Below are 26,336 nucleotides of genomic sequence, written 5' to 3'. Positions count from 1 at the left end.
TGAAACCAAAAAAAAAAAAAAAAAAAAAATGAAAAAAAGTAGCCTATGTTCATCAGGGACAATGTCGGCTTCTAATGGAAAAATAATTTTTCAAATCGGTCCAGTAGTTTCGGAGCCTATTCGAAACAAACAAACAAACAAATCTTTCCTCTTTATAATATTAGTATAGAGTATAGATAAAAGGTTAAAAAAATTCAAGATAGCTTTTCCCTACGTATGTGTACGTTACCTTTGCATCAATATATTACATTACATTATGTAATAGTGTTAGCTTTTAATTGTTAACGAATGTGTGTTTAGTTTTAAATTAATTAACACTGAGTGATTAAGATAGTGTAGTTAACACCTGTGTGCTTAGTGCGAGTCTTTTAACGTTCTCGATGGCGTGAAAGTTAACTCAAATTTGTATGCAGGGTCAATGGTAAAAGATCTCATGGACGAAACCCCATGTGCTGGATTGATCAAGTGAAAGACTTTACCAAAACCCCACTTAACGATTGCGTGCGCCAAGCTTCAGTTGGCGAACTATGGAGAACATCTGTCAAGGCTTTAATAAACAAGGATTTCACATGACCACGACTGCTCTGCCAAGAGCAACCGACTATGATGATGGAACAGCGCCCCTAGCGGCAAACGTAGGAAATCGTTCCAATTACAAATTTGAGTTAACTTTTTCGCTATCGAGAGCGTTAAAAAACTCGCATTAAGCACACTGGTTCATTTGCCGGTGGCGGGGTCGTCTGTGTGCTTTTTGCCTCAAAACAATAGAGTTCGGGCTTAAAGGGCGCGTTGTACTCACAGATCATAGATGATCTCTGGTTGTACAACTCATTTATTATAAATACGAAAGTGAGTTTAGTATTTTATACTTTACACTTTAGTTTTATAAATACGAAAGCGAGTTTGTCTTTTTGTTACGCTGTCACGTCTTAATTACTCAACTAGTCATCAAGAGTCCATTATCAAAAAAATTATAGAGATTAGATAGAATAAAACATTAAATTTCAAGATAAATTGATAACGTACGAACTTAATTTAAAATTTCAATTGCTAAACCATATCCCGTATGGTCTAGTGGCTAGGATACCTGGCTTTCACCCAGGAGGCTCGGGTTCGATTCCCGGTACGGGAAACCTTTTTGGTATTTTTTTATTCAATATTATTATCTCTAGATTCTTTAACTTACCTTTAAATCAACGATTATGTCTGCACAAATATATGTACTACTTTATCACAAAATAAACATACCTTGTGAATGAAAGTGTAGCTGTAACTTTCATAGAGCAATTTTATCTCTCAGGCGGTTTTGTCAAAGTAATGCCACAATCTATACAGTTCTTAACCACAACCGTGCATATATTTCTCACATAATTAAAACAAAATTGTTCATTAGCTAATCCGCGATTAATTAATCTAATCAAATTTTGTTATTTAACGAATACCCTATAATTATTTATCAACAATTAAAAATAAATTTACAATCGCGTAAAATACAAAACACAATCACTTGACGTTCACTCTTATCATTTCACGAGTGAAAAAAAAAAGCGTTTTGTAAAAGCGCCTCTTCAGAATACATCTCTCTGCGTCATAATCCGCCAATTTATCAATCTCCCCTAGCGCTTCACAATATTAATATTTTCCACTTTGACGAACGCTATAATTGTCGGGCGCATATTAAAAGTCACATTGTACACGTGTTCGGTTCGTTGTTACGTAGGGATTAGATATTGGGGGGCTCAGGCGTAGGTGACCGAAGAAGACACCTTGGCACTCGATACGTGAGCGCTTTCAATTTAATAACCAATTTAAAAAGTATTAAATATTTGAATGCTTAAATTGTTTTCTTATTTTTTCACTGACTTTTTTTCCTTACCTATTCGTTGGTAGCATAAGAGGCTATTCCAGCTATGCCCAGACGGTTAGCAACGAGCTCACGGGCTCAACTTGAGAGAATTTGCCAACCCTAGCCCTAGCAAGCGCAGTGCTTCGCAGAATCTACCACCAGATCGGAATCGCGACTCACTGAGAAGATCCGGCGAGAAACTCAGTGGGTTAACGCCGACTGTACTTTTGTGGTAGCAGTTCTATCATCATTGAAGCGTGTAGAGCTTAATGATAAAGCGTTTATACCTATTCTTATAAGTATAGCCTCTAACTTTACGAGAAAAACAGCTACGTATGTTTTGAAACGTATTCCCATGATGGATTTCCGAATACTAAAACAAATTATAAGCACTATTATTAAACGGATTCATAACGCTTTAGTTTTAATCAGTTCCCTCATGATTCCGATAGAGTAGTGAGGTCTGATCAAGACTCAAGTTCAATATAGAAGAAGATAGAGGCGAAGAGAATTACAGCGGCTAACACCGTTCATTCACCTATCGATCTTCAGTGGAATAAACATAGCCATACATAACATTCTCTTGTGGTCATCATCCTGCCTATTTCTGCAGAAAAGAATCAGTGCGATCCAATTCACCCGCCCATATACAATACAACGATATATCTAAATATATGTCGGAGCATCGGGAGGTCGGGTTGTCACATGTGCTCGTTGATTCGTGAACTTGTCAGCACAGAAGTATTCAGTGGGCGTTGAACTTCAGGAAACGTTGTAATATGTAGACTATACCTACTGTTAATTTTTTACTATTCCCATGATCTGTAAGCGGAGTTCAAACGTTCACGATTGACTTCCACGGTGAAGGAATAACATCGTGTAATAAAGATCAAACTCACAAAATTATAATTTGCGTAATTACTGGTGGTAGGACCTCTTGTGAATCCGCGCGGGTGGGTACCACCACCCTGCCTATTTCTGCTATGAAGCAGTAATGCGTTTCGGCTTGAAGGATGGGGCAGCCGTTGTAACTATACTTGAGACCTTAGAACTTATATCTCAAGGTGGATGGCGCATTTACGTTGTGGATGTCTACGTGCTCCAGTAACCACTTAACACCAGGTGGACTGTCAGCTCGTCCACCTATCTAAGCATAAAACTGTACTGTTTAATTTTTACAATTTTAACCATGCAGACATTTTGGGGGTTGCAGTAATAAACTAGTAAATTAGGCCAATAGGTTTGATAATGACCACCGCGGGCGACCGGTGTCAACAAAAGAATTACTTGACATTCACTCGACATGACAAATGCATGACAAAAATAACATTTTCATAATCTGAAAATGTCATGTATCGTTATATACATTATATCTTCTTCGTATGCCCGACTATAACCATAACGGACTGGAGGCTTGGGTTTCTTAGGTCAGGATACTCCAATACTTACCTAAAAGCAAATTTATTTAATTATAGTTGTATTCCACAGTGCCGCTGGCGCGATGTGCGACCGGGCCGGCTTCGGGAGCTCGATGGGACACTTTCCCATGAGCCACATGTCAGCGATGGGCGCCATAGGCACCATGGGCTCGCTATCCATGAACGGGCAGCCGCAGCAGAAGAAATCCCAGGAGGAACACATAAAACGACCAATGAACGCCTTCATGGTTTGGTCTCGGTTGCAGAGGCGGAAAATAGCTCAGGACAATCCCAAGATGCACAATTCAGAAATATCAAAGAGATTAGGTAAGTTTTCTTTTCAGATTCATAGGCTTCAATATTTAATCAGTGATTATAGTAAGCACTTGTACAAATTTATTGTAACTGTTTAAATGTTGTTATATTTAAAATTGATCTTAATTTTTATCAACTTTTCGAAGTCTTGAATATTTTAGAGAATTGTAGACGTATATAGACAAATCTACTATACCCGCACTTACATTAAGATATAGTGACAGCACAGATTTTAGTTTACATTTAGTTTTGTCGCGCCTAATAATTCTACTTGTACACATAGGAAAGTTAGCATCTAGCAAACTATGTTTATGTAAAAACATTTAATATTCATGAAGGCTTCATTGGTTTTATTTAAACACGTTTTTTGGCTTCTCAGGTAATGTACCTATAAAGAAACTCTGAATTTTCTATCACTTTATTCATGGACGATCGCAACATAAATTTTGAACTAGCTAAGATTTCCTCTACGGTATTGTAACAAGACGCTATTTGCTTGTACTTGCAGACTTTTAGAATTATCATCGAATTAGCCACGTCCCTATTGTGTCCTTTTGTGTCACATACAATCTGAGTTTTACCAATGAGGCATTTCAAAGCAAAGCAACCCTAGCGTGCTGGTACAATGCTGATTTTCGTAAACTGTAATTAGAGATAATTACGTCGGACCTTGTATCGAAATGCCTCAGCCGACAGTTCAAATATAAAACAAACAAAAAAAAATGTTTTTTCAAATAAATTATTAAAAAACATTTGTGCAATTCACTCGTGGTAGAAGATAATTGTAGGTTTTAGTAATGATCATAGTGATACAAAGTTTTATAATTATTTTAAATTTTATTCGTATATATTATATAGATCCATTCAGAATTTATTAAGTACAAATATAAGGTAAGAATCAGAGCACAAAGAGAACCACGAATATAAGAAATACTATACAATGCTGCCTTTCTCATTTTCTATGACGTGAAATCTTACGAATTTATGTGTCTGTCTCTTTTTACTGTCGCTTTTTCGTTTCATCGACTTCAAATCACAATATTGTTAGAGAAGTTTTTACTTCAAAAAGGCTTATTACTGAAACTACTTGTCAGTACAATATGAAGAAACCACAGTATCGTATTACTTAATTAAACAAATTAAAGAAATATATGTTTTTCTGTCTACGCACATTTGTGTTTACAGTGAATTATTAAATCTCATGTATCCAAGTCTTATAGCAATGTAAAGAATAAACTCGGTTTGTATGACGAATGTTAAACATTGTACATTGGATTGTTCAGTGTGAGTGACGTCACCTATTGTGAAAAATATACAGCGCGTGTTTGTTTAAGTGTAATTAACTATCGATACGTGAAAACATGTATTCAATAACGCCAATTGGAATATTAATGTAGTTAATTATTATTATTATTATTTATTAATTTCAAGCTAACTTTGTCTTATTCAGATGTTGACGGGGTATTTTGTCATTTGTTTCATTCGTATTATCGGTGATGTATATAGAATTGTTTTTGTTAATTTCTGTGAGAATGAATTGGTAGGCTAAAATTTAAGGTACGCACATTATGTAGTTAACATTGAGACGACCAATGCTGAGATTTTCTTCTGTGTTATAAGCATACCTACGACGAGTTTATGTACAACGTACCCCATTTATTTTTATTTTTATTGCATAGATGGTGGACAAGCCCACCTGGTGTTGACCGGTTACCGGAGCCTATAGACATCTATCTACAACGTAGGTAAATGCCGCCACACACTTTAAGACATGAATTCTGAGGTCTCAGTATAGTTACAACGGCTACCCCACCCTTCAAACCGAAACTCATTACTGCTTCACGGCGAAAATAGGCGGGGTGGTAGTACCTTCCCGTGCGGACTCACAAGAGGTCCTGCCACCAGTAAGATATGCTTCAGTAAAGCTACAACGTAGCGCGACCGAGACTCACTATTTACTAAAAAAAAACCAACGACAAAAAATGACCCACGTCACACAGCTCGAGACGAGATCGATAACAGTTCTGAAGAATACAAATCTCGTGCAAAATAATGAGCAATCAAAGTACTGTGACGCGACGGGTGGCCGCCACCGAAATAATTAAAGGACCGAATGTAAGCAAAAACCTTTATTCGAAAATGCACCCAAAGGGGGTTCATATTAAGAGTGAGTTTTAAAAAAAACCCAATCGCAATTCTGGCGGTGACGGCGCAGTGAAACACGACTTTTTTTTTGGTACTGTACGAAGCGCCTGTGTCTGTAGCTACTGAAAATGTTTTTAATTTTGTTACAGCGACTTTTTTTTGTTTCTATGTTCGTTAGCATTTTTCTAGACATGTAGATAGTATTTACATACAGATTCTGTTGTTTTATTAATGTTAAACTAACTAAAAAAGTGTTAGCAATAGGTGTAGCAGTTTCAAAACTTATATAAAATGTTATTAATTTTTTTATCACAAGTAAACAAATTTCTTTAGCGGTACTTGTTTAAAGTTTAATAATTTAGTTGCACATTAAGAGTTTTTATACCACTAAGACCAGTAATAGGGTCGTTTTCAAATTTGGGGCCAAAAGCGAGCTATTTGATTTAATTCTCATAACCCTAATGTTACCGTAATCATAAGTACAGTAAATTTGTTGCTGTGACAACAGGCATGTGGTCCTATAACTATATATTCGTAAGAACTGTCAGGTAAATTATGAGTTATACATTAAAAACTACCCCAAATCTCATTCGTATCACTGGTTCGAAATTCAAATTCTAACTCATTTGCTATTTTTCCAGTAATGCGTGTTGAAATTCGGCAATTTTATTTAATCAGTATATAATTATAATAAAGGAAAACTAACTTGATATTAGAACATTATTAAAAACAAAAGAAGTACGATTTCTAAGCTTATTAAAGAAGGTTCCTATTTAAATTGTCATCCGTGTTGGCGTTATCAAATGCGTAAGATGAAAAATATAAATTATTCTGAACATGCCTAAATACAAAAAAAATATGGAAAATTAGAGAAAGTTTAAATTCATGAAATCGTTACTTTTTTGGCTGCAAAATTGAAAACGACCCAATACGTGAACACAGTGAAAAATATATTATTATAATATGTAGTAGGTATCAGTTATATTTGAAACTCGGAAGCAAAGAAAAGCAGCTAAACGAAGATATCAAGAAATTCGTGTTAAATGAAAAATAATACCAGCACTTTAGAACTAAGTGGACACTTTTGCTTTTGTGGATTTTAACTTTGAAAACAATATTTACATTACTTCGTTTTTCCAAATTATCTAGATGCTTTAAGGTTATGTAAGTGATGAAAGCTTTTTTTTATTGCTTAGTTGGGTGGACGAGCTCACAGCCCACCTGGTGTTAAGTGGTTACTGGAACCCATAGACATCCACAACGTAAATGCGCCACCCACCTTGAGATATAAGTTCTAAGGTCTCAAGTATAGTTACAACGGCTGCCCCACCCTTCAAACCGAAACGCACTACTGCTTCACGGCAGAAACAGGCAGGGTGGTGGTATCACCCGCGCGGACTCACAAGATGTCCTACCACCAGTAAAAAGCTAATCGTAATATGGTGCAAAACATAACATCTCTGTTTTATCTAACCCGTTTTAATTAATTTTGTTATTTGGCACTGATTTGTCTTAAATAAACACAGAGTTTTCTTTCGATGTTCAGTTAACATATTTTTCTGTTGTCCCTATGCGCGCGCTTCCGAAGCTCTAGCAACGCTTTTGTCCTGTGCAAACTGTTCATGTTTTATTCATGCACTGTCTTCTGGGACGCGTTTGCCTGAAACTCCCCCTAAAAACATTTTCATTGTCAACATTATACTTTCATTCAATTTTTTGTGTTACTGAAATACAATGTTAATATGTAAAAAAAATGTTTGTTGCCCTTGTAGGCAGACGAGCATACGACCCACCTGATGGTGAGTGGTTGCCGTCGCCCATGGACGTCAGCAATGCCAGGAGCGGAGTCAAGCCGCTGCCTACCATTAAATTAAGTTGCTATATGCGCTTAAAATTCTAATGCAATCCTTCTTGAACATAATATAACACATTGGGATTATTAATATAACTGGTGGTAGGACGTCTTGTAAGTCCACACGGGTAGGTACTACCACCATGCCTATTTCTGCCGTGAAGCAGTAATGCGTTTCGGTTTGAAGGGCAGAGGAGCCGTTTTACTGTAAAATTGCCACTTAGAACTCATGTCTCAAAGTTGATGTTGGCATTTATGTTGTTAATGTTTATAGGTTCTCCTAAACATTTAACTTAATGTTTATGAGTTCTGGTAAAAACTTAACACCAATTGGTCTGTGAGCTTGCCAACCCAACTAAGCAATAAAAATAAATTATAAAAGACACTTTTTTAAATCATTAATTATGAGTTGTGACGTATGTGTATAAGCGTCTTTAGGCAGACAAGTCTGATTCCAGTACCAGTACTACTCATAATAGGGAAGAGCCGATTTAGGTAGGCGTGGATACCCCAAAATCCCTGGTTGGGCTTAATATAATCTGCAGTTACTAAGGGTAGGATCATGGAAACTCCTCGGAAAGTGTGTGAATGCCATAGTTTAGGCTGTAAAATATACTTCAGTTCTTGAAGACATTATAAACCTAGGTGATTAAAATAATATAATTTAGGTCCAAGAAAAAAATATGGGTCTGAAATATTTAAACCTTTTGATGTGAAGCTAGTCAGTTTCATAGTTACGCCAATCAATTTCTAGTTATGGTACCTAGGGGATCGGGTAAGTAGAAAATAGCTGTCGGGTTGTTAACATACAAGCATGAATCCTAGTTTACACCGCAAAAAAATTACATTTTGTTTTCTTCATAACTCAAAATAATTAAACGAAATACAGGACTCTATAATTTACTCCTAGAGTGGAGTGAGTCGTACTATTTTTATATAGTAAAACAAACATCTGTCCCGAACCTGCCAACTGAATATAATACCTACCTACGCATTGTACACGAAACGCCAATAATAAATCGTTGCACAAAACGCGTTTTGTTTACGAAATCAATCGAATTGTCGATGAGCGCAACAAAGGTGCGCTCACAATGCGATCCGCAGAGACTTTTTAGTGGCGCTAGTGCGGACACACGGTCGGGAAGATTGGTGAGCAAATTTTTTTTTCCTACCTATGCTGATAGCCTTGAGAGGCTATTTCATCTTCTCCTTGACGTGTAGGTGAGCTCACGGGGCTCTAACCGGGAGTGTTGCTAACACTGGCCCTAGCAAGAGCAGTGTTTCGCAGAATCTACCACCGGATCGGAAACGCGACCCACTGAGGAGATCCGGTGAGAAACTCAGTGGGCTGTTGTCTATGGGTTAATTTATTCGTCCAGCCCTTCGTCGCAAGGGACGGGTTCGATGAGGACGGTTACCGGTGCTAGTTTTATAGCATTCTCGATAGTGTAAAAGTTAACTCAAATTTGTATACACTTGAAACGTTTGCCTACGTTTGCCGCTAGGGGCGCTGTGCCTACATACAAATTTGTGTTAACTTTTACGCTATCGAGAACGTTAAAAAACTCGCACTAAGCACACAGATAATCATTCCGTTGGCATGTTGAGATTGAGAGTCTGGGAATGTCTACATTTTAACTGACTCCATCCATGTCTTCGTCGGTCGACCTCTTCCCCCTCTACTTTGCACTTCCATTCTAGTCACATGCATTTTATAATATAAAACTGAAATATCAAGCGCAATGTATAACTCGTCAACTTTATTTCATTTTCATACAGTTTGTATTACGTTGAGGGGTAAAGCACCTTACGGTTCATTTGGTTTTAAATAGTGATAGGAATACTTAGACATCGAAAAATTGCGACCAAATTGCGACATGAGTACGAAGTCTAAATATAAAGTCTGTTCTAGCCTTAAATCGAAACGCATAACTAGTTTGAGGCAGAAATAAGCAGAATGATAGGATTCACCCGTGCGAGCTGGCATCAAATCTTACCATCACTTATAAAAATTATTATGCACAATTTCAAGTCAATGAAAAAAAATATCATGTGAACGTACATTTTGTTGGCAATCCCACGTATCCGTGTGTCGTTCTTTGTTTGTTTTCATCAAAGTCTGATGCACAGACTTCCCTCGATAATTTCCACCGGCCAACTGTCGGGGGCGTGCGCAGTTTAATATTAATTAACGCAGGGCCCTTTCGTTGTAGACGTGATGGCTTCGACGGTCGAACGCACCGTGCGTGTACCGCAAATATTAGGACCCGGGTTGAATCTTAGATGGGTCGCGTCTGGTGAGATGCTAATAATAATTAATTTATATCAGAATTCACCATGCAATCAAATTACAGACTAGATAAAACTGTTGAAGATAATAAAAAAAAAAAAACAAGAATTGTTATGGATTTTATCTGAAACCTCAAACTTCTTTGGAATGCATCATAATTGCAGACTGAATACAAGGGGAAATGCAAAAAGTCGAAATCGTTTGTCGCTTTTTATCTGATCTGAATTTATTTAGTATTATTTTCTTTGGGTTTCACGTGTCGTAGAAAACGTATTTTGAAGCCATCCTCACTAGACTGCCATCTTTACTAAGCTAACTACTTGAAATGTACCATAATAAACTAAAGAAAAAAAAACAACTTCTATATGTATTTGCAACTTAAACAAAAACACTATTATTACAATTCTCACAGTGTTTATATAATATATATAAATTTATATAACATGGAATATTCACAAATGCCACGATCTTTTTTAATGGCAACATTACAAAGTCACTATCGGTCAATTACAAGCTCATTGGCTACGCTACAGTTTCCATTACCTAACATTCATCCATTACATACAACAAAAGCAACACATGCTCTCGACTCTGCCTGTATACCAATTTACAGCAATTTTCCTCGCTCCCAACTATGTACGTTTCTTTTTTTTTTGTGGTTCTGTAGAACATTTTTTGTTTCAAAAACTGTCTCGTTTTTTGCGTTAGATGCAGTAATTAAAGTCTCGAAAATGCCATTGGACGCCGTAGAAGCAGAATGCGGAGGCATGCCCAATAGTAACACCGTGGAAAATCGGATAAAGAACAACGGTCGAACATAAAAAGTGCTCTTTTAATGTACTGGCAACAAATACCCGCACTTTGAATAGAGAATCTATTAGATGGGGTACAGTTGAGCGTCGATTACAATGACTTAGGGCTCTTCTTAATTTAAAAATTCGAGTTTACTTTTTGTTTTTAGAAGCTATTCGTCGTTTGTGTTGCCAACATTTAAGATATTACGAAAATGGAGTAAAATAAAAATCTTCTTTAAAACTATTCCTGTATTGCACAAATAGTTTAACGGGCTTACGAAAGGTTATTGAGACAGTCACACTAAAAGGCCATTTCAACACATTTACTCCCAAACTTCTTATTGTATTGACTGTGAGAACTACAAAGGTTATCGGCCTTCCAAAATGAAATAAAACTCAAAGAAGATATTATCTGAACTATAAAGCTTTTAAAATTTACGAAGGCAGAGAACGTGTGCCTTACAGACCATGAAAAATATTAAAACCTATCAAATTACAGTCGTAAAATTTAGACGAATTTCGTAGCAAGCGCAAAAATTTGTAGGCCGCTTTCGTCCGCGACATTATATTTAGCGTATTAATTTTGGTTTAAAATGTAGAAATTTACGCTACATTAGACCGTAAGAGTAGTTTCAATTACGTTTACGAATTGCGCAAATCAAATATGTTTTTTTTTACAGATATATAATATATACAGTTGGGTTCTCAGTGGGTCGCGCTTCAGATCCAGTGGAAAATTATTCTGCGAAGCACTATTCTTGCTAGGGCTAGTCTTAGAAACATCCTCTGGTTAGAGCCCCATGAGCTCACCTACTAGTTCGGTGAATCTAGTATACTACTATACTATACTAGAATAGATAAGTAAAAAAAAAGATGTGTGGTGTCGTGGGATACCGGATAGAAAAGAAGTTCCTTATTATATTATAAAAATATTAATTTAAAGTTCTATTCGAGGTATAAAGAAAATAAAACTGGAGGTTTCGCAACAACCCACGGTCATTCGGTAACGTGCGAACTTATTGTGGTACACTTCATTCACGGTTGTTTGCATAAGAGTTAGTGTATTACGCAAACGAACGCTCTGAGATCGTGGTCAATGAATGATAAAAAAATATGTTATTTTTTGTACGTTATTACAAATTTAAGTCGTACACTGTGTGCATTACTAATAAAAATCTTACGTTACGGACGTTTTTTCCCGGTTAGGGTACCCCTCCGCATCGTCCCATAAGGAACTTCGTTCCAAAAAACCTATTAATACAGTAAATTCGAAGACAAATGAAAATTTATAATTAATTTAAAATAGTACCTACACTTGATCGTGTTAATATAAATTGTCTTATATTAAATTTTATATAGTCGCATAGAGGGAAGGGCCCCGTGGGCAGAACACCAGCTGATGGTCAGATCTAGTAAGATCTAGTAAGACCATGCGGTCCATGCCACCCATGATCGAACACAGTGGAAGAACCTCACATCGTCTTTTCGCATTAAAAGTGTACAATTTCCAAATTCGAAATGGAGTTAATATGCGGAATCATTAGGTATCACCTGTATTTTTCTCATAAATATTGTCAAAAGAGCGTAGCTAGTTTAGGTTTAGTTTTTTTTTTTTTTTAGTTTAAGTACCTATGTTTTGACCACTATTAACAAAATTAATATATAATTTTATATTACTTTAAAAGACAAATAATGTAACTGGTAAAAAAAAAAAAATACATGTTGCAAAGATGATTAATATTAAAAATATCACATGTTACTTAAACCTTTAAAACACTCTCCTGTAAAATTAGTAAGTTTTGAGATTATAGTTTTCATGCGAGGCTACGACATATAGTCGCGATTTTCAGCAGTGAGGGAACGATATAGAAGATTTAAGATATTAAATTTTAGCAAGAAACAGGTTTATATGGTTCAAATACAATTGTATCGTTGTTTTGAGAAGCAAATGTATTATTTACTAGTGGTCCCGCAGTAGCCTAAATTCGACTATAATTAATTGAAATTATAAGTTTGAACATTATTATGGTTCTATTGTCAAAGACCACAGATTTCGTGGTGGCGTAAAAAAAAAAAGTATTCTGCACTCATTCTCTATAGGTAAGTGTGGGAAATTTCTTTATTCTCCGTCCGCGCAATTTTCGTAAAAAGGGGTACAAGGTTTTTGCTTCACGTATTAATATATAGATACACAATTTGTTAAAAAAAATTAGTATTCTGCACTCCTTCTCTATATTCTCTATAAGTGTGGGAAGTTTCATTTTTCTCCGTCCACGCAATTTTCCGCAATTTTCGTAAAAAGGGGTACAAAGTTTTTGCTTCACGTATATAATATATAGATAATTTTTCCGCTAGCTCCTGTGAGCACGCACGCGGTCTAGTTTCGTGCGCGTTATCTCGAATGAACAGGCGGCTCGGTTACCCCAACAAAAATACACTTGTCTCCTTATTGTGCTACGATGTTAATTTTTTCATAAAATAATTTTCCTAGCAGATTTTTGTATTGAGAAAATAATATTTACCGTGATACTAAATTTTTACGCTAAGACGGTTATAAAAACACTCATTTAGATGCGATTTTCGTAATCCGTATGCGCTCTGTGGTCTCTAGCTAAGCGATAAAGCTGTGAAGCATTTTTTAAGGCTTAGGCACCTGATGTTAAGTGGTTGACTGAGACAATTAATATTGACAACGTAAACGCATTACTGCTTCGCGGCAAAAATAGTACGGTACATAAATCATAATTTTTGCTGGTTTGATTTATATTACACGAAGTTATTCATTTATTAAGTACGTATTTCATTAGAAAAATTGGTATCCGTCAATAATCTAATAGTCTTCACTAACACAAACAAAATAAACTCATCGCGATGCATAGATTTAAATTTACGAATGAAATATGTATATTTTTCAAATGTTTTAAACGTTATTAATTCCAATATATTCTCTTTTATGTAATAAAACATAGAACATATTCTTTCTATGCATTTTATTCGAAATTCAAAAAATGGACTGCGTTGTAGGTATCAGTTAAAAATAGCAATTCAATTTGCTATCTTGAGTGTGAAATGCGATTAAGGGATTCCCTGGAAAATGGAGTTATATTGTCCGATAATAGCGGTTACATTTTTAAAGACTATTTATTATACTTCTATAATCACAGATTTCGCCAAGACTACACTATAGACAAATAATATTAAAGATAAACATTAATATCCTATTTTCAATTTGACCACAGACTAAGCATTAACTAAAGTATAAACAAAGAGTATATATAGATATGTGTGTGTGTGTCAAATACGTAGCAGTCCGTGTAATGTTTTCTTTATTGATTTAATGTATCTTTTATGCATTATTTTAAAAAAATATTAGCATTGTGCACTCCTTCTCTATATTCTTTATAAGTGTGGGAAATTTCATACTCCTCCGTCCGCGCAATTTTCGTAAAAAGGGATACAAAGTTTTTGCTTCACGTATTAATATATATGTAGATAAATGTCGCGTTATTACACGTAATGTCGCTTATACCAAACTGCCTTTTCCCCCTCGATATAACAAAACATTTGAAATCATTATCATCGTAAAATTACACAGAGACAAACATATTTAGACAGCATTAAAAGAAACAAACGTGTGGCACTCGGGAACTGCCGCGGTAAAGCTATTGCATAGCACTTTTTATCAACTTATGCAATTACAATTAGATAATGATAATTTAATATTAAAACAATAATAAAACAAGACCACGCTATATTAAACATTAATAAAAGCAAAACCTTAACTGTCCCCTTCACACTCATAAGCTAGACCGCCGAGAGAGAGATGGGCAGACTTTTCATGATGCGCATGCAGTGTGACGTCACGCCACGCGCTTATTCACAAACACTACACAAACGCAACGTGCGAATGTGTTGAACGCGAGCTACATGGTAGGGGAAGTGAGGGGTGTAAGGTTTTTTTCGTTACGGAATTTCATGATTCGGTCGCCGCGCTCAAGGTCCGCGATAAAATCTATGCAATAGCTTAAAAAACAATAAAAGAAAAAGAAAAAAAAATATGTCTAATAAAATCATGACCTAAATAACGTTTCTTCAATTTTACGGGAAAGGGTGGGGCGGTTTCTTTGTGGAGGCTCCCCCCTCGAGCATTGTCGCAGGGCACACAAGCTTTCAAAGTAATGAAGAACATTTTCGTCCGATTCCAGGCACAATGCCCGCTTTAATACAACGCTGAGAGAACGTCCTTTGTGTGACGTTTTCATTGTATTTCACGTGTGTGTACTGTACTCCACTGTACCGTATTGTACTGTACTGTTGTTTTCGTGTATTCGTTGTTTTGCAGTGTACGACAATGTATGTTAAGGGATTAAATCCTTTTTTTGTTTCTGCGAAGTGTGATTGCATTGTTGTTTTACGTAGCGTTTGATGTCAGTGTTGTACTACGACTTCGTAATCCGAGGTGGCAGTAATGTAAGGATAGCTCGATAAAATTGGTTGCAAAAACTTTTTAATGATACAACCTCCAAAACTGTTAGGTACACTCTCGTGTATATCTCCATCAGTATTATGTGGGGCATATATTATCTTCATGAAATCGTGTGAACGGAAATTAGTAGGTACTTATTGTTTTAGGATGTTGTTAAAGTGGTTTTTTTTATAATTGTGATAACTGACATTGGTAATATCACACAGTCTGAACAGAACATTGAATTACTAAACGATTTATACTATAAGAGGTCTTGTACGAAATAGATAATATATGTATAATTAAAACTAACACAAAATGTGTTAAGCCAATTTAAAACAGATTTGAAATAAAATAAAACAAAAGTCATTCAATACAATTCACCAGCTAAAGTTCGCGTTAATTAAGTCACCATTTTTCTCTTAAAACAATTCTCTAATACCTAATTCAATAACTGAAAACCGGAAGGGAGTTGTTCAGTGTTGCTAGCGGCGTCATTGTTCGCCCGGTAACGAACAGTCGCTGTAGGAAATAATTATAGTGCACTGGCAACACTTGCGACACGTGACGCGTCTTTGTACACGATCGTTGCACGTTATTGTTAATTAAAAGGAAATGTTCTTAGGGCGAACCGAAATTGGATGCGAATGTATTTCTATCAAAAGGCATTAGAAGATAAGTTGTCGCTCTGCTTTCATGTTTAATGTAAAGAAAAACCTTTCAATTTCTCTGATTTAGAACATTGCTCAGCGCTAACATTAATCTCTTCAACACGAAAATGCAGATTTTTCTTAACATCATCAGTACCTAACTTAAAGTATGTTCATGAGTACCTATCCATGATTGGCCACATGTCAGATGTCGTCGTAGCCTAGCAGATAAGACGTCCGGTGCATTCGTGTTGAACGATGCACCGGTGTTCGAATTCCGCCAGGTACCATTTTTTCTAATGAAATATGTACTCAACAAATGTTCACGATTAACTTCCACGGTGAAGGAATAACATCGTGTAATAAAAATGAAACCCGCAAAATTATAATTTGCGTAATTACCTACTGGTGGTAGGAACTCTTGTGAGTCCGCACGAGTAGGTACCACCATCCTGCCTATTTCTGCCGTGAAGCAGTAATGCATTTCGGTTTGAAGGGCGGGGCAGCGGTTGTATTGTTAAAAGTGAGACATTTTAACTCATATCTATAGGTGGGTGGCGGCATTTACGTTGTAGATGTTTATGGAAACCGGTAACCACTTAACACCAGGTGGGCTGTGAGCTCATTCACCCATAAATGCAATAAAAATAAATAAATAAATAAACTTTTTCATTTTCTTTCTTAATACCTAATTCAACGACTTAATGTAGTAAGTAATAATTAAAACTCTACTCGAATCTAAAAAATCTGTAGTTTTACTTGACATTGTTTATATAAGGGATCGCTCTGTCACTTTATGAAATTAATTCAAAAATAATGGTGCAATGCTAATAAAATCCTCTATATTACCTCAATATTCAGATAAAAGTATTTTCTTAGGTATTTTTTTGTTTATACGTCATCAAAGAAAAAAATTGCGCATATTTGAGGAAATACTCCAATTTGAACCGGACCAAAGACATTTTTAAGATAAACGTCCATCCAAATTACGAATTACAGCAATCGGAACGTGCAATAGCCCGTATTTTCCTACGCTATTCCACTCAAACGCTTACAAATTATTATATTAACACTACCTGACCCGGTTGTTTTGCCATATTATATAAGATTTCTAGGAAATTTCTAGTATAGAAAAAAAAAACTATGTAACTATATTGTAAGTGTGTAAGGATGTGGTAAATGAGTGAAAGAGCCATATAGCGCTGTGAACGATTAGGGAATATAAAAATAACAAAACCTCATTCAACCACATATGGGTTCCAAACCGTAACGCGCGGTAAAAAGCGTACTCGCGCCGTGGAGTCCCGGAGCTCCACGACGAAGCAGACAAAATCCGCGACCGCCTCCCGCCCGCAGGTAGTCGTGACACCGGAGTCGGACTCCGCTCGCCGCGTAACCCCGCCGCCGCGTCCCAAGCCCGCGCCCGCTCCTAAAGCAGCTGCCCCGCCCCCGCTGATTCTCCAGGAAAAAACTGCGTGGAACCGCGTTTCCCAGGCCCTTCAGGCAAATAAAATTAATTATACCCATGCGCGTAACGTCGCGCATGGGATTCAGATAAAGGTCGCAACGCCGGGCGACCATAGGGCCCTCTCAGCATACCTCCGAAAGGAGAACATAGGTTTCCACACCTATGCTCTTCAGGAGGACCGCGAGCTCCGCGTAGTGATACGCGGAGTCCCTAAAGAACTCGACATCGACTACATTAAGGAGGATCTGACCGCTCAGGCCCTCCCGATAGTTAGTGTGCACCGGATGCACAGCGGGCGGGGCAAACAGCCCTATAATATGATACTCGTGGCGTTAGAACCCACCCCGGAGGCCAAAAAGAAGATCGCATGTCTCACGACAATTTGCGGCCTATCCGGGATCTCGATCGAAGCCCCCCATAAGCGTGGCACTCCCGGGCAGTGCTACAGGTGCCAACTCTATGGCCACTCAGCGCGTAATTGCCACGCGCGCCCCCGCTGCGTGAAATGCCTCGGCGATCACGCTACGTTAGATTGCGTTAGAGATAGGGAAACCGCGACCGAACCTCCCAGCTGTGTCCTATGCCTTAAGCAAGGGCACCCCGCGAACTACCGTGGATGTCCCAGGGCTCCGCGGAAACGTCCAACCCACCCAGCTCCGCGAACCGTCGGCCCAAAGACTTCGGCACCTTCAGTGCCGAAACCCGCCTTCGTGCCGGCTGCAGTTCCCACGGTCTCGGCGTGGAAAAAGCCGCTGCCGTATACGAAGGCGGGAACGGAAACCGCACCCCCGCCCCCGCTCGCGACACGCCCCGCGCCTCAGCCCCTGCTCGCACCTCGCCCCGCGCCCGCGTTCCGTCCCCCGCAACCCTCTGCCGCCAACGACTTCGCGCTCGTGCGCGACTTCGTCACCGCGGTGAACTTCGACCGTCTGCGATCGTTCGCTGACGCTATCCGTAGGTCGACAACCCCCGAACAGCGGCTCGCGGCCGCGTTCGATCACATGGACGTTTACGAGTCCGTGTCGCGTACGTTATAAAATCTTTACCGGTAATCAATGGCGCAAAAAGGTAGAGAAAAACCGTATTCCCTTACGTTAGCATTCTATAATGCTAACGGACTCGCGCGGCAACGCGATCAAATTTTCGAATTCCTCCGCGATAATCTTGTAGATATTCTATTAGTGCAGGAAACCTGTCTGAAGCCCTCGCGTCGCGACCCGAAAGTCGCGAATTACGTCATGGTTAGGAATGACAGACTCACCGCCTCCAAAGGCGGGACTGCCATTTACTATAGGCGGGCCCTGCACGTTGTCCCTCTCGATACTCCCTCGCTCTCACATATCGAGGCGTCAGTGTGCCGTATCTCGCTGACGGGACACCAGCCGATCGTCATCGCATCCGTTTATCTCCCCCCGGACAAGCCCCTTCTGAGCAGTGACATCGAGTCACTGTTCGGCATGGGAGACTCCGTCATCCTGGCAGGCGATTTAAATTGCCACCACACTAGGTGGAACTGCCATCGTACTAACGTTAACGGTAGGCGTCTCGACGCGTTTATAGACGACCTCACCTTTGAAATAGTCGGTCCCCCAACTCCAACATGTTATCCGTATAACATCGCGCTCCGTCCGAGCACTATAGACCTGGCATTGCTTAGGAACGTAACTCTGCGCTTGCGTTCCATCGAAGCAATGTCAGAGCTCGACTCAGACCACCGACCTGTCGTTATGCAGCTCGGTCGCCCCCACAACCCAGTCACTGTTACGAGGACCATGGTGGATTGGAATAAGCTGGGCACGTGCCTAGCCGACACCGCTCCGCCAATCCTCCCTTACGGCCCGGATTCGAATCTATCCCCCGAGGACACCGTCGAATCCATAAACATCATTACCGATCACATATCTTCCGCGATCATTAGATCTTCTAAAGAAGTCGATGTGGAGGACAGCTTCCACCGCATCAGACTGTCCCCCGATCTTAGGAATCTCTTAAGAGTTAGGAACGCGGCAATCCGGGCCTACGATCGTCTTCCCACGCATTCAAACCGGATTCAGATGCGTCGTCTACAACGCGAAGTCCACTCCCGCTTAAGCGACGCGCGTAACGATAATTGGCATAGTTATTTAGAACAACTCGCGCCCTCCCACCAAGCATACTGGCGACTAGCTAGGACTCTCAAATCCGAAACTACCGCTACTATGCCTCCCCTCTTACGCCCTTCAGGCCAACCACCGGCATTCGATGACGATGACAAGGCTGAGCTGCTGGCCGATGCACTGCAAGAGCAGTGCACCACCAGCACTCAACACGCGGACCCCGAACACACCGAGTTAGTCGACAGGGAGGTCGAGCGCAGAGCTTCCCTGCCGCCCTCGGACGCGTTACCCCCCATTACCACGGACGAAGTTAGAGACGCGATCCACAACCTCCAACCTAGGAAGGCACCAGGCTCCGACGGCATCCACAACCGCGCGCTAAAATTTTTGCCAGTCCAACTGATAGCAATGTTGGCTACAATTTTAAATGCCGCTATGACGCACTGCATCTTTCCCGCGGTGTGGAAAGAAGCGGACGTTATCGGTATACATAAGCCGGGCAAACCGAGAAACGAAACTTCTAGTTACCGTCCGATTAGTCTCCTCTCGACGATAGGAAAAATTTACGAACGTCTCCTTAGAAAACGCCTCTGGGATTTTGTTACCGCGAACAAAATTCTCATAGACGAACAGTTCGGATTCCGCTCAAAACACTCGTGCGTACAACAAGTGCACCGCCTCACGGAGCACATTCTGATAGGGCTAAATAGGCGTAAACAAATCCCGACCGGCGCCCTCTTCTTCGACATCGCGAAGGCGTTCGACAAAGTCTGGCACAACGGTTTAATTTACAAACTGTACAACATGGGAGTGCCAGACAGACTCGTGCTCATCATACGAGACTTCTTGTCGAACCGTTCGTTTCGATATCGAGTAGAGGGAACTCGTTCTCGTCCCCGTCAACTGACTGCCGGAGTCCCGCAAGGCTCCGCGCTCTCCCCGTTATTATTTAGTTTGTATATCAATGATATACCCCGGTCTCCGGAGACCCATCTAGCGCTCTTCGCCGATGACACGGCTATCTACTACTCGTGTAGGAAGATGTCGCTGCTTCATCGGCGACTCCAGATCGCAGTAGCCACCATGGGACAGTGGTTCCGGAAGTGGCGAATAGACATTAACCCCACGAAAAGCGCAGCGGTGCTCTTCAAAAGGGGTCGCCCTCCGAACATCACTTCGAGCATCCCACTCCGTAGTAGGCGCGCAAACACCTCCGCCGTTAGTCCCATCACTCTCTTTGGCCAGCCCATTCCGTGGGTCTCGAAGGTCAAATATCTAGGCGTCACCCTCGACAGAGGGATGACATTCCGTCCCCATATAAAAACGGTACGCGACCGCGCCGCGTTTATTCTAGGACGACTCTATCCAATGCTTTGTAGTCGAAGCAAACTGTCCCTCCGCAATAAGGTAACTCTCTACAAAACTTGCATACGCCCCGTCATGACGTATGCAAGCGTAGTGTTCGCTCACGCAGCCCGCACCCACTTGAAATCCCTTCAGGTTATTCAATCACGATTCTGCAGGATAGCCGTCGGAGCGCCTTGGTTCCTTAGGAATGTGGATCTCCACGACGACCTGGAGCTCGACTCTCTTAGTAAGTATCTACAGTCGGCATCGCTGCGCCATTTTGAGAAGGCGGCACGACATGAGAACCCTCTCATCGTAGCCGCTGGAAATTACATACCCGACCCAGTAGACCGAATGGTAAACCGTCGACGTCGCCCAAAGCACGTCATTACGGATCCTCCTGATCCATTAACGGTGCTTTTAGGCACCACAAGCACCGGTCACCGTCCTCGTCGAACCCGTCGCTTGCGACGAAGGGCTCGACGAGCGAACTAACCCATAGACACAGCCCACTGAGTTTCTCGCCGGATCTTCTCAGTGGGTCGCGTTTCCGATCCGGTGGTAGATTCTGCGAAGCACTGCTCTTGCTAGGGTCAGTGTTAGCAACTCTCCGGTTGAGCCCCGCGAGCTCACCTACTAACGTTAGGGTGAAGCTGAAATAGCCTCCCAAGGCTATCAGCATAGGTAGGGAAAAAAAAAAAAAAAAAAATCAACCACATAATGCGTTATTAAAACAAAAAATAAATGGTCCAAAAAATAAAAATACTAATGTTAGGGGTGGACAACCCTTATCACTTAGAGGTATGAGGAATAGATAGTAGCCATTATTAGACTTACTGAACATGCATATAAAATTTCATAAAAATCGGTCAAACCGTTTCAGAGGCGTATGTTAACTAACATTGTGACACGAGAATTTTATGATTAAGATAATAAATTAATCTAAAAATCAACAAATAATCCATCCATTTTTCATTTAATTACGCAGCGATAGAACAAGATAAATAACGCAAAATGAAATCGCAAACACGAATGGAACAAAAGCCGTATGTATTGTAATAACAAATACTGTGTTCAATAATAAGTGTTTTGCATTATAATAAGTGTTCTGTATTGTTAGTTCAGACAATGTCTCTCTCGCAGAACTTTGAGAGTCGAAGATGCGGGAATACGTAATGTTCTTAGAGCTTAGTTCACACTGTACAATCGACGCCCTAGTATGGTAATTGGAAATTTCTATACCCTTAGTGTGGTACATGCTTATATTTAGTTTGAAGTATGGAGGATTTCGAGCTGAAATTACCTATTGAATTGATTAGGTACATGCAATGTTTTTACGCTAATTTAATAAAAAATATAAAACTTCAGAGGTGTCAAGGGACACCCGGATGGAACAAAGTTCCTTTCGATTAATTAGTGAAGGAATTGTAATTTTTTTTTTAAGTTATAATAATAAATTACGGCATTATGAAGAAGAAAAAAACAATACTATGAACTAAATTACTATTGTTGAAACGCTATCTCGAGAAACTGTACTCATTACGCGGACCAATCGGATACGAGCAATGTCACGCGATAAGCGCCTACACGTTGATTGGTCAGAATGACGGATCTAAATAGTGTCGTGACAACTTTTCGTAAGAATTTTTTCCGTCTAGCCCCCTTTCACAACGCGCGATAAGGAACTTCGTTCCAAAAATCATTTAAAACTATTCCGCTATCGTCTTAGTGACAAACAAGTTTATTTTGATATTTTATTTGTTCCGAAACACAAATATTTGAAGCAATTAAATTTCCAGTCTTCGCTATATTGTTTTTTTGTAAATATTAGTTAATCTTTTACATCTTCAAGAACAATTTGGTACCGTGCCATTTAATGTTTTATTTACCCTGTGGTGAATACGCAATGTTAATATGCAGGTTTTTTTTTATTGCTTAGATAGATGGACGAGCATACGACCCACCTGGTGTTAAGCAGTCACCGGAACCCATAGACTTCTACAACGTAAAGCCGCCACCCACCTTGAGACAAGAGTTAGAAGGTCTCACTTTTAACAGTACAACCGCTGCCCCGCCCTTCAAACCGAAACGTATTACTGTTTCACGGCAAAAATAGGCAGGGTGGTGGTACCTACCCGTGCGATAGACGTCCTACCACCAGTAACAAACCAGGACGGCGATAGGTAGCTAACTACGCGTGCCGGTTCTTTGTAAGCACTACCACCACTACTAATGCAAATCCGTATCGTTCCATAATGTTGGAAGTCATTCTTAAGCACTTGTTACCTAAGTGCGTGTCCTTAGAAAAAAATTAATAGAGACACTATCGCATCACTTGCTTCAAGTTTTTCTAATACTTACGCTTTTATTAGCTTCGGACTTATGTATGTTAGTATGTATATTTGTAACGGAATCTTTGAACATGATTTTGACCCCCTTCAAAACGTCGGATTAACTCGAAATTTGGTATACTTATTAAGGACCGATGACAATTCAATATTATGATGAAAATGAAATGATGGAAAATGGAATGATGACATAATGAAAAATAAAAAATCGTTTAAAAAAAACTAACAAAATACGCTTTTATAGAAAATCCAACTTAAAAAATAGAAAATAAATTTTATTAAATTTTAATTAAAAATAGTGTAAGAAAAAAATTATTTTATTTAAAAAAAAAACCTGGGGTGCATGGTATCAGAGTTAAAAATATTTTATGAACAGATATGAGTAGAAGGGTTATTTTGATAATATCCTGAAAAGCACCCCTATAGTAAACTATTATTAATTTAATAATTAAAGTCAAACAATTTCTAAGACTCAGTTTGAAAACATATTACAGACATGCCAATAACAAATAATACTTAGTGAATATTAATAAAAAGATATTTAATTTTCATATTTCGTTCCACATCTGTTCCATTACAGAACATCAATTATGTAGTGTAGGCTCGAAATATTCGTTTTAGCTCACAAAGCATTGGGCACGGGCGGATCATCTCAAGGCGATCGCACCGAGCCGAATATGAAACACTAATTGTGTATAATCTTTAACTGACAGCCGTTAACGAAGATCGCCCGAAAGCGACAGATATTTGCAAGCCATTTGTTCTATACAACATTGTCGTTGTCATGTTTGTTTATTGTTTGTTATGCAAATCGTTGTCGGACGCACCAGGGCTCTGTATACGTGTTGACTTTTGTTTTCATAAGTTACTTTACTGGTGGTAGGACCTCTTGTGAGTCCGCGCGGGTAGGTACAAATAGCAATTCACACTTGAACCTTATGTCCTAAGATGGTGTCAATGTTTGAGACATCGAATAGTTGCTAGTGAACCATTTTATACCACATTGGCTATATATACGTCTGCTAGTTTACAACAATAGAAAAATGTAGTTTAATTTTACCAAAAACCAAAGATAGGTAACTAATAAGATAACTAACTAACATTACTGGTGGTAGGACTTGTGAGTCCGCACGGGTAGGTACCACCACCCTGCCTATTCCTGCCGTGAAGCAGCAATGCGTTTCGGTTTGAAGGGTGGGGCAGCCGTTGTAACTATACTTGAGACCTTAGAACTTATATCTCAAGGTGGGTGGCGCATTTACGTCGTAGATGTCTATGGGCTCCAGTAACCATTTAACACCAGGTGGGCTGTGAGCTCGTCCACCCATCTAAGCAATAAAAAAAAAACTTAAATTCTTGGCGTCGATATCTGAGTGTGTGTGTGTGTGTTTTTTTTGCGACTTTCTAGACCTCTCCAGTTCGAAGCTGGATAATTAGATTAAGGAGATTATAACGGACAAAAACTTCGTCGAAATTTTGCTTTAGATGATGCATTTTGATGTAGACGTTCAGGAATCATAAACAATTCGAATATTGTTGTTTCGTATGAATTTATTTTCGGCAACCTGACACCAATATGTAGTTTTTTTATTAGCCTTGTAGGCAGACGAGAATACGGCTCACCTGATGGTGAGTGGTTACCGTCACCCATTGACGTCGGCCATGCCAGGGTAGAGCTAAGTCGCTACCTACCGTTAAGTACTCTCAACGAGCCTCGTTTGAAAAGGACACATCATGTATTTTCCGCAATCAATGGCTTGATCTTGTTTTTCACTAAAATACAAGAAGATAATGTATTTTTCTATTATTACAGTAATATCTAACAACATTTCTCGACTTCGTAAGTCAATGGTTGTTTATTCCAAATAACCAAATGTACGTTCTAAAGCTACGTATTCGTTTCCTGATCACTGCGGAACTTTTACTTATGCAACTTCGAGTTTCTGAAGCCTTCGTTAGATTAATTCTTAAATTATCAAATTATATTCACTATTATATATTATAATTATATACACTACCACTAAATGATAATTTAAAAAAAAAAACCAATTATTAGGGCAACACATTCCATAAAGATAGGTAACCTATTTACTACTTTACGCAACGTCAATTGTTTGAAAACAAATGCTCCTTAACAAAGCTTAGTGAAAGGGCGACTTGATTGATTGAATACAAACTTTGTAACCAACAATACAATTATCAATTACTATCGTCTTCGAATACGTAAATAGATTTCAGGTTTAATGACTTACCTTCGACTATTCGACATTGAACAACTGTTGGAGTTTTTGTGTTGACTGTGCCAATGACCTACCAAAGGACGAATTTAAATTAGCAGATCATTACTAAGACATAATGAAGAAGATATGAGTTTGGAAGGCTCCTGTTGCATTAATTCGCAGTAGTGCTCAATGATTTTTTTTTTTTCGACCACCCCGGTCGCAGACCTAGAGGTAGACCCAAGACAAGGTAGAGGGACTTAGTGCTGAAGGACAAGAGAGAATGCAATGTTGCTGACGAGGATGTCGAAGACAGAACGAAGTGGAGGAGTAAAGTCAGGAAAGCTGACCCCACCACCATGTGGGATAAATAGCTGGGAAGAGAAGAGTGCTCAATGATTTTTTTGTCCTTATTTTTCAACTTCCCCAACTTTTCCGGTAGAACGGTTTTTATTCCTAATGAAACTGAATTTTCTAAATGATATCTCAAGGCTTGCTGCAAGGAAGAATGCTTGTCGAAATACATAGCTTACGTTCCGACAATGGCTAACAAATGCCAGCGGGCGCTTTGTTAACCTCTTTAAGCTAATTAAAAAGGGAACTAAATTTTCTACTGTTACGATTTAATGTGGTGACAATTGAAAACGTTATTAATATTATAGTTTTTCAAAAAATATTTTGTATTTCTATACCAAAATTAAATAAACGTTCACTTAAATATCCGGTTAACTTAAATATCCGGTTAAGTTAAATATCCGGTTAACTTAAATATTCTTAGTCTCGAATCTAATCTGCAGATGATTAAACTTTGTATTTCACTTCGGAGGCGGATGCGTCTACTCCCGACAAATCAGTCATGGGCACTGTTCAGCCTCTGCCCACCGAATCTAGGCTTTGCCAATCCAATAATCCAGTCTGCGTTACAATGTACATATTACAGCAAACCGAGTCTTCATCACGTATAATAGGGCATTCATCTGTTGTAGCTATTATAGTCGCTAAGCACGCGATCCTATCATCCCGGCCCACAAAAGACGAGAACACCCACCCCAAAGTATTGACAGAATAATGAGGAACCGGGAA

The 26,336-nt window shown here is 39.1% G+C and overlaps 1 protein-coding gene and 1 non-coding gene across 2 annotated transcripts in view; both read left to right on the top strand.

The window, feature by feature from the left end:
• The window catches only part of LOC101735973 (transcription factor Sox-21-B), a 73,782-nt gene that overhangs the window by 10,385 nt on the left and 37,061 nt on the right, over nt 1-26,336 (top strand). The window contains exon 2 of the mRNA XM_004930974.5: nt 3,335-3,591. Within this exon, the coding sequence (XP_004931031.2) occupies nt 3,335-3,591 (257 nt within the window). The remainder of the gene's footprint in view (nt 1-3,334; nt 3,592-26,336) is intronic.
• Nucleotides 1,061-1,132, top strand: TRNAE-UUC (transfer RNA glutamic acid (anticodon UUC)). Its single transcript has one exon. It is a non-coding gene; the product is annotated as a tRNA-Glu (tRNA).

Source organism: Bombyx mori, chromosome 4 (genome assembly GCF_030269925.1).
Source record: "Bombyx mori chromosome 4, ASM3026992v2".
NCBI lineage: Eukaryota > Metazoa > Arthropoda > Insecta > Lepidoptera > Bombycidae > Bombyx > Bombyx mori.
Note: the sequence above shows the minus strand (reverse complement) of the source record. Positions and strands in the feature narration are given on the sequence as shown.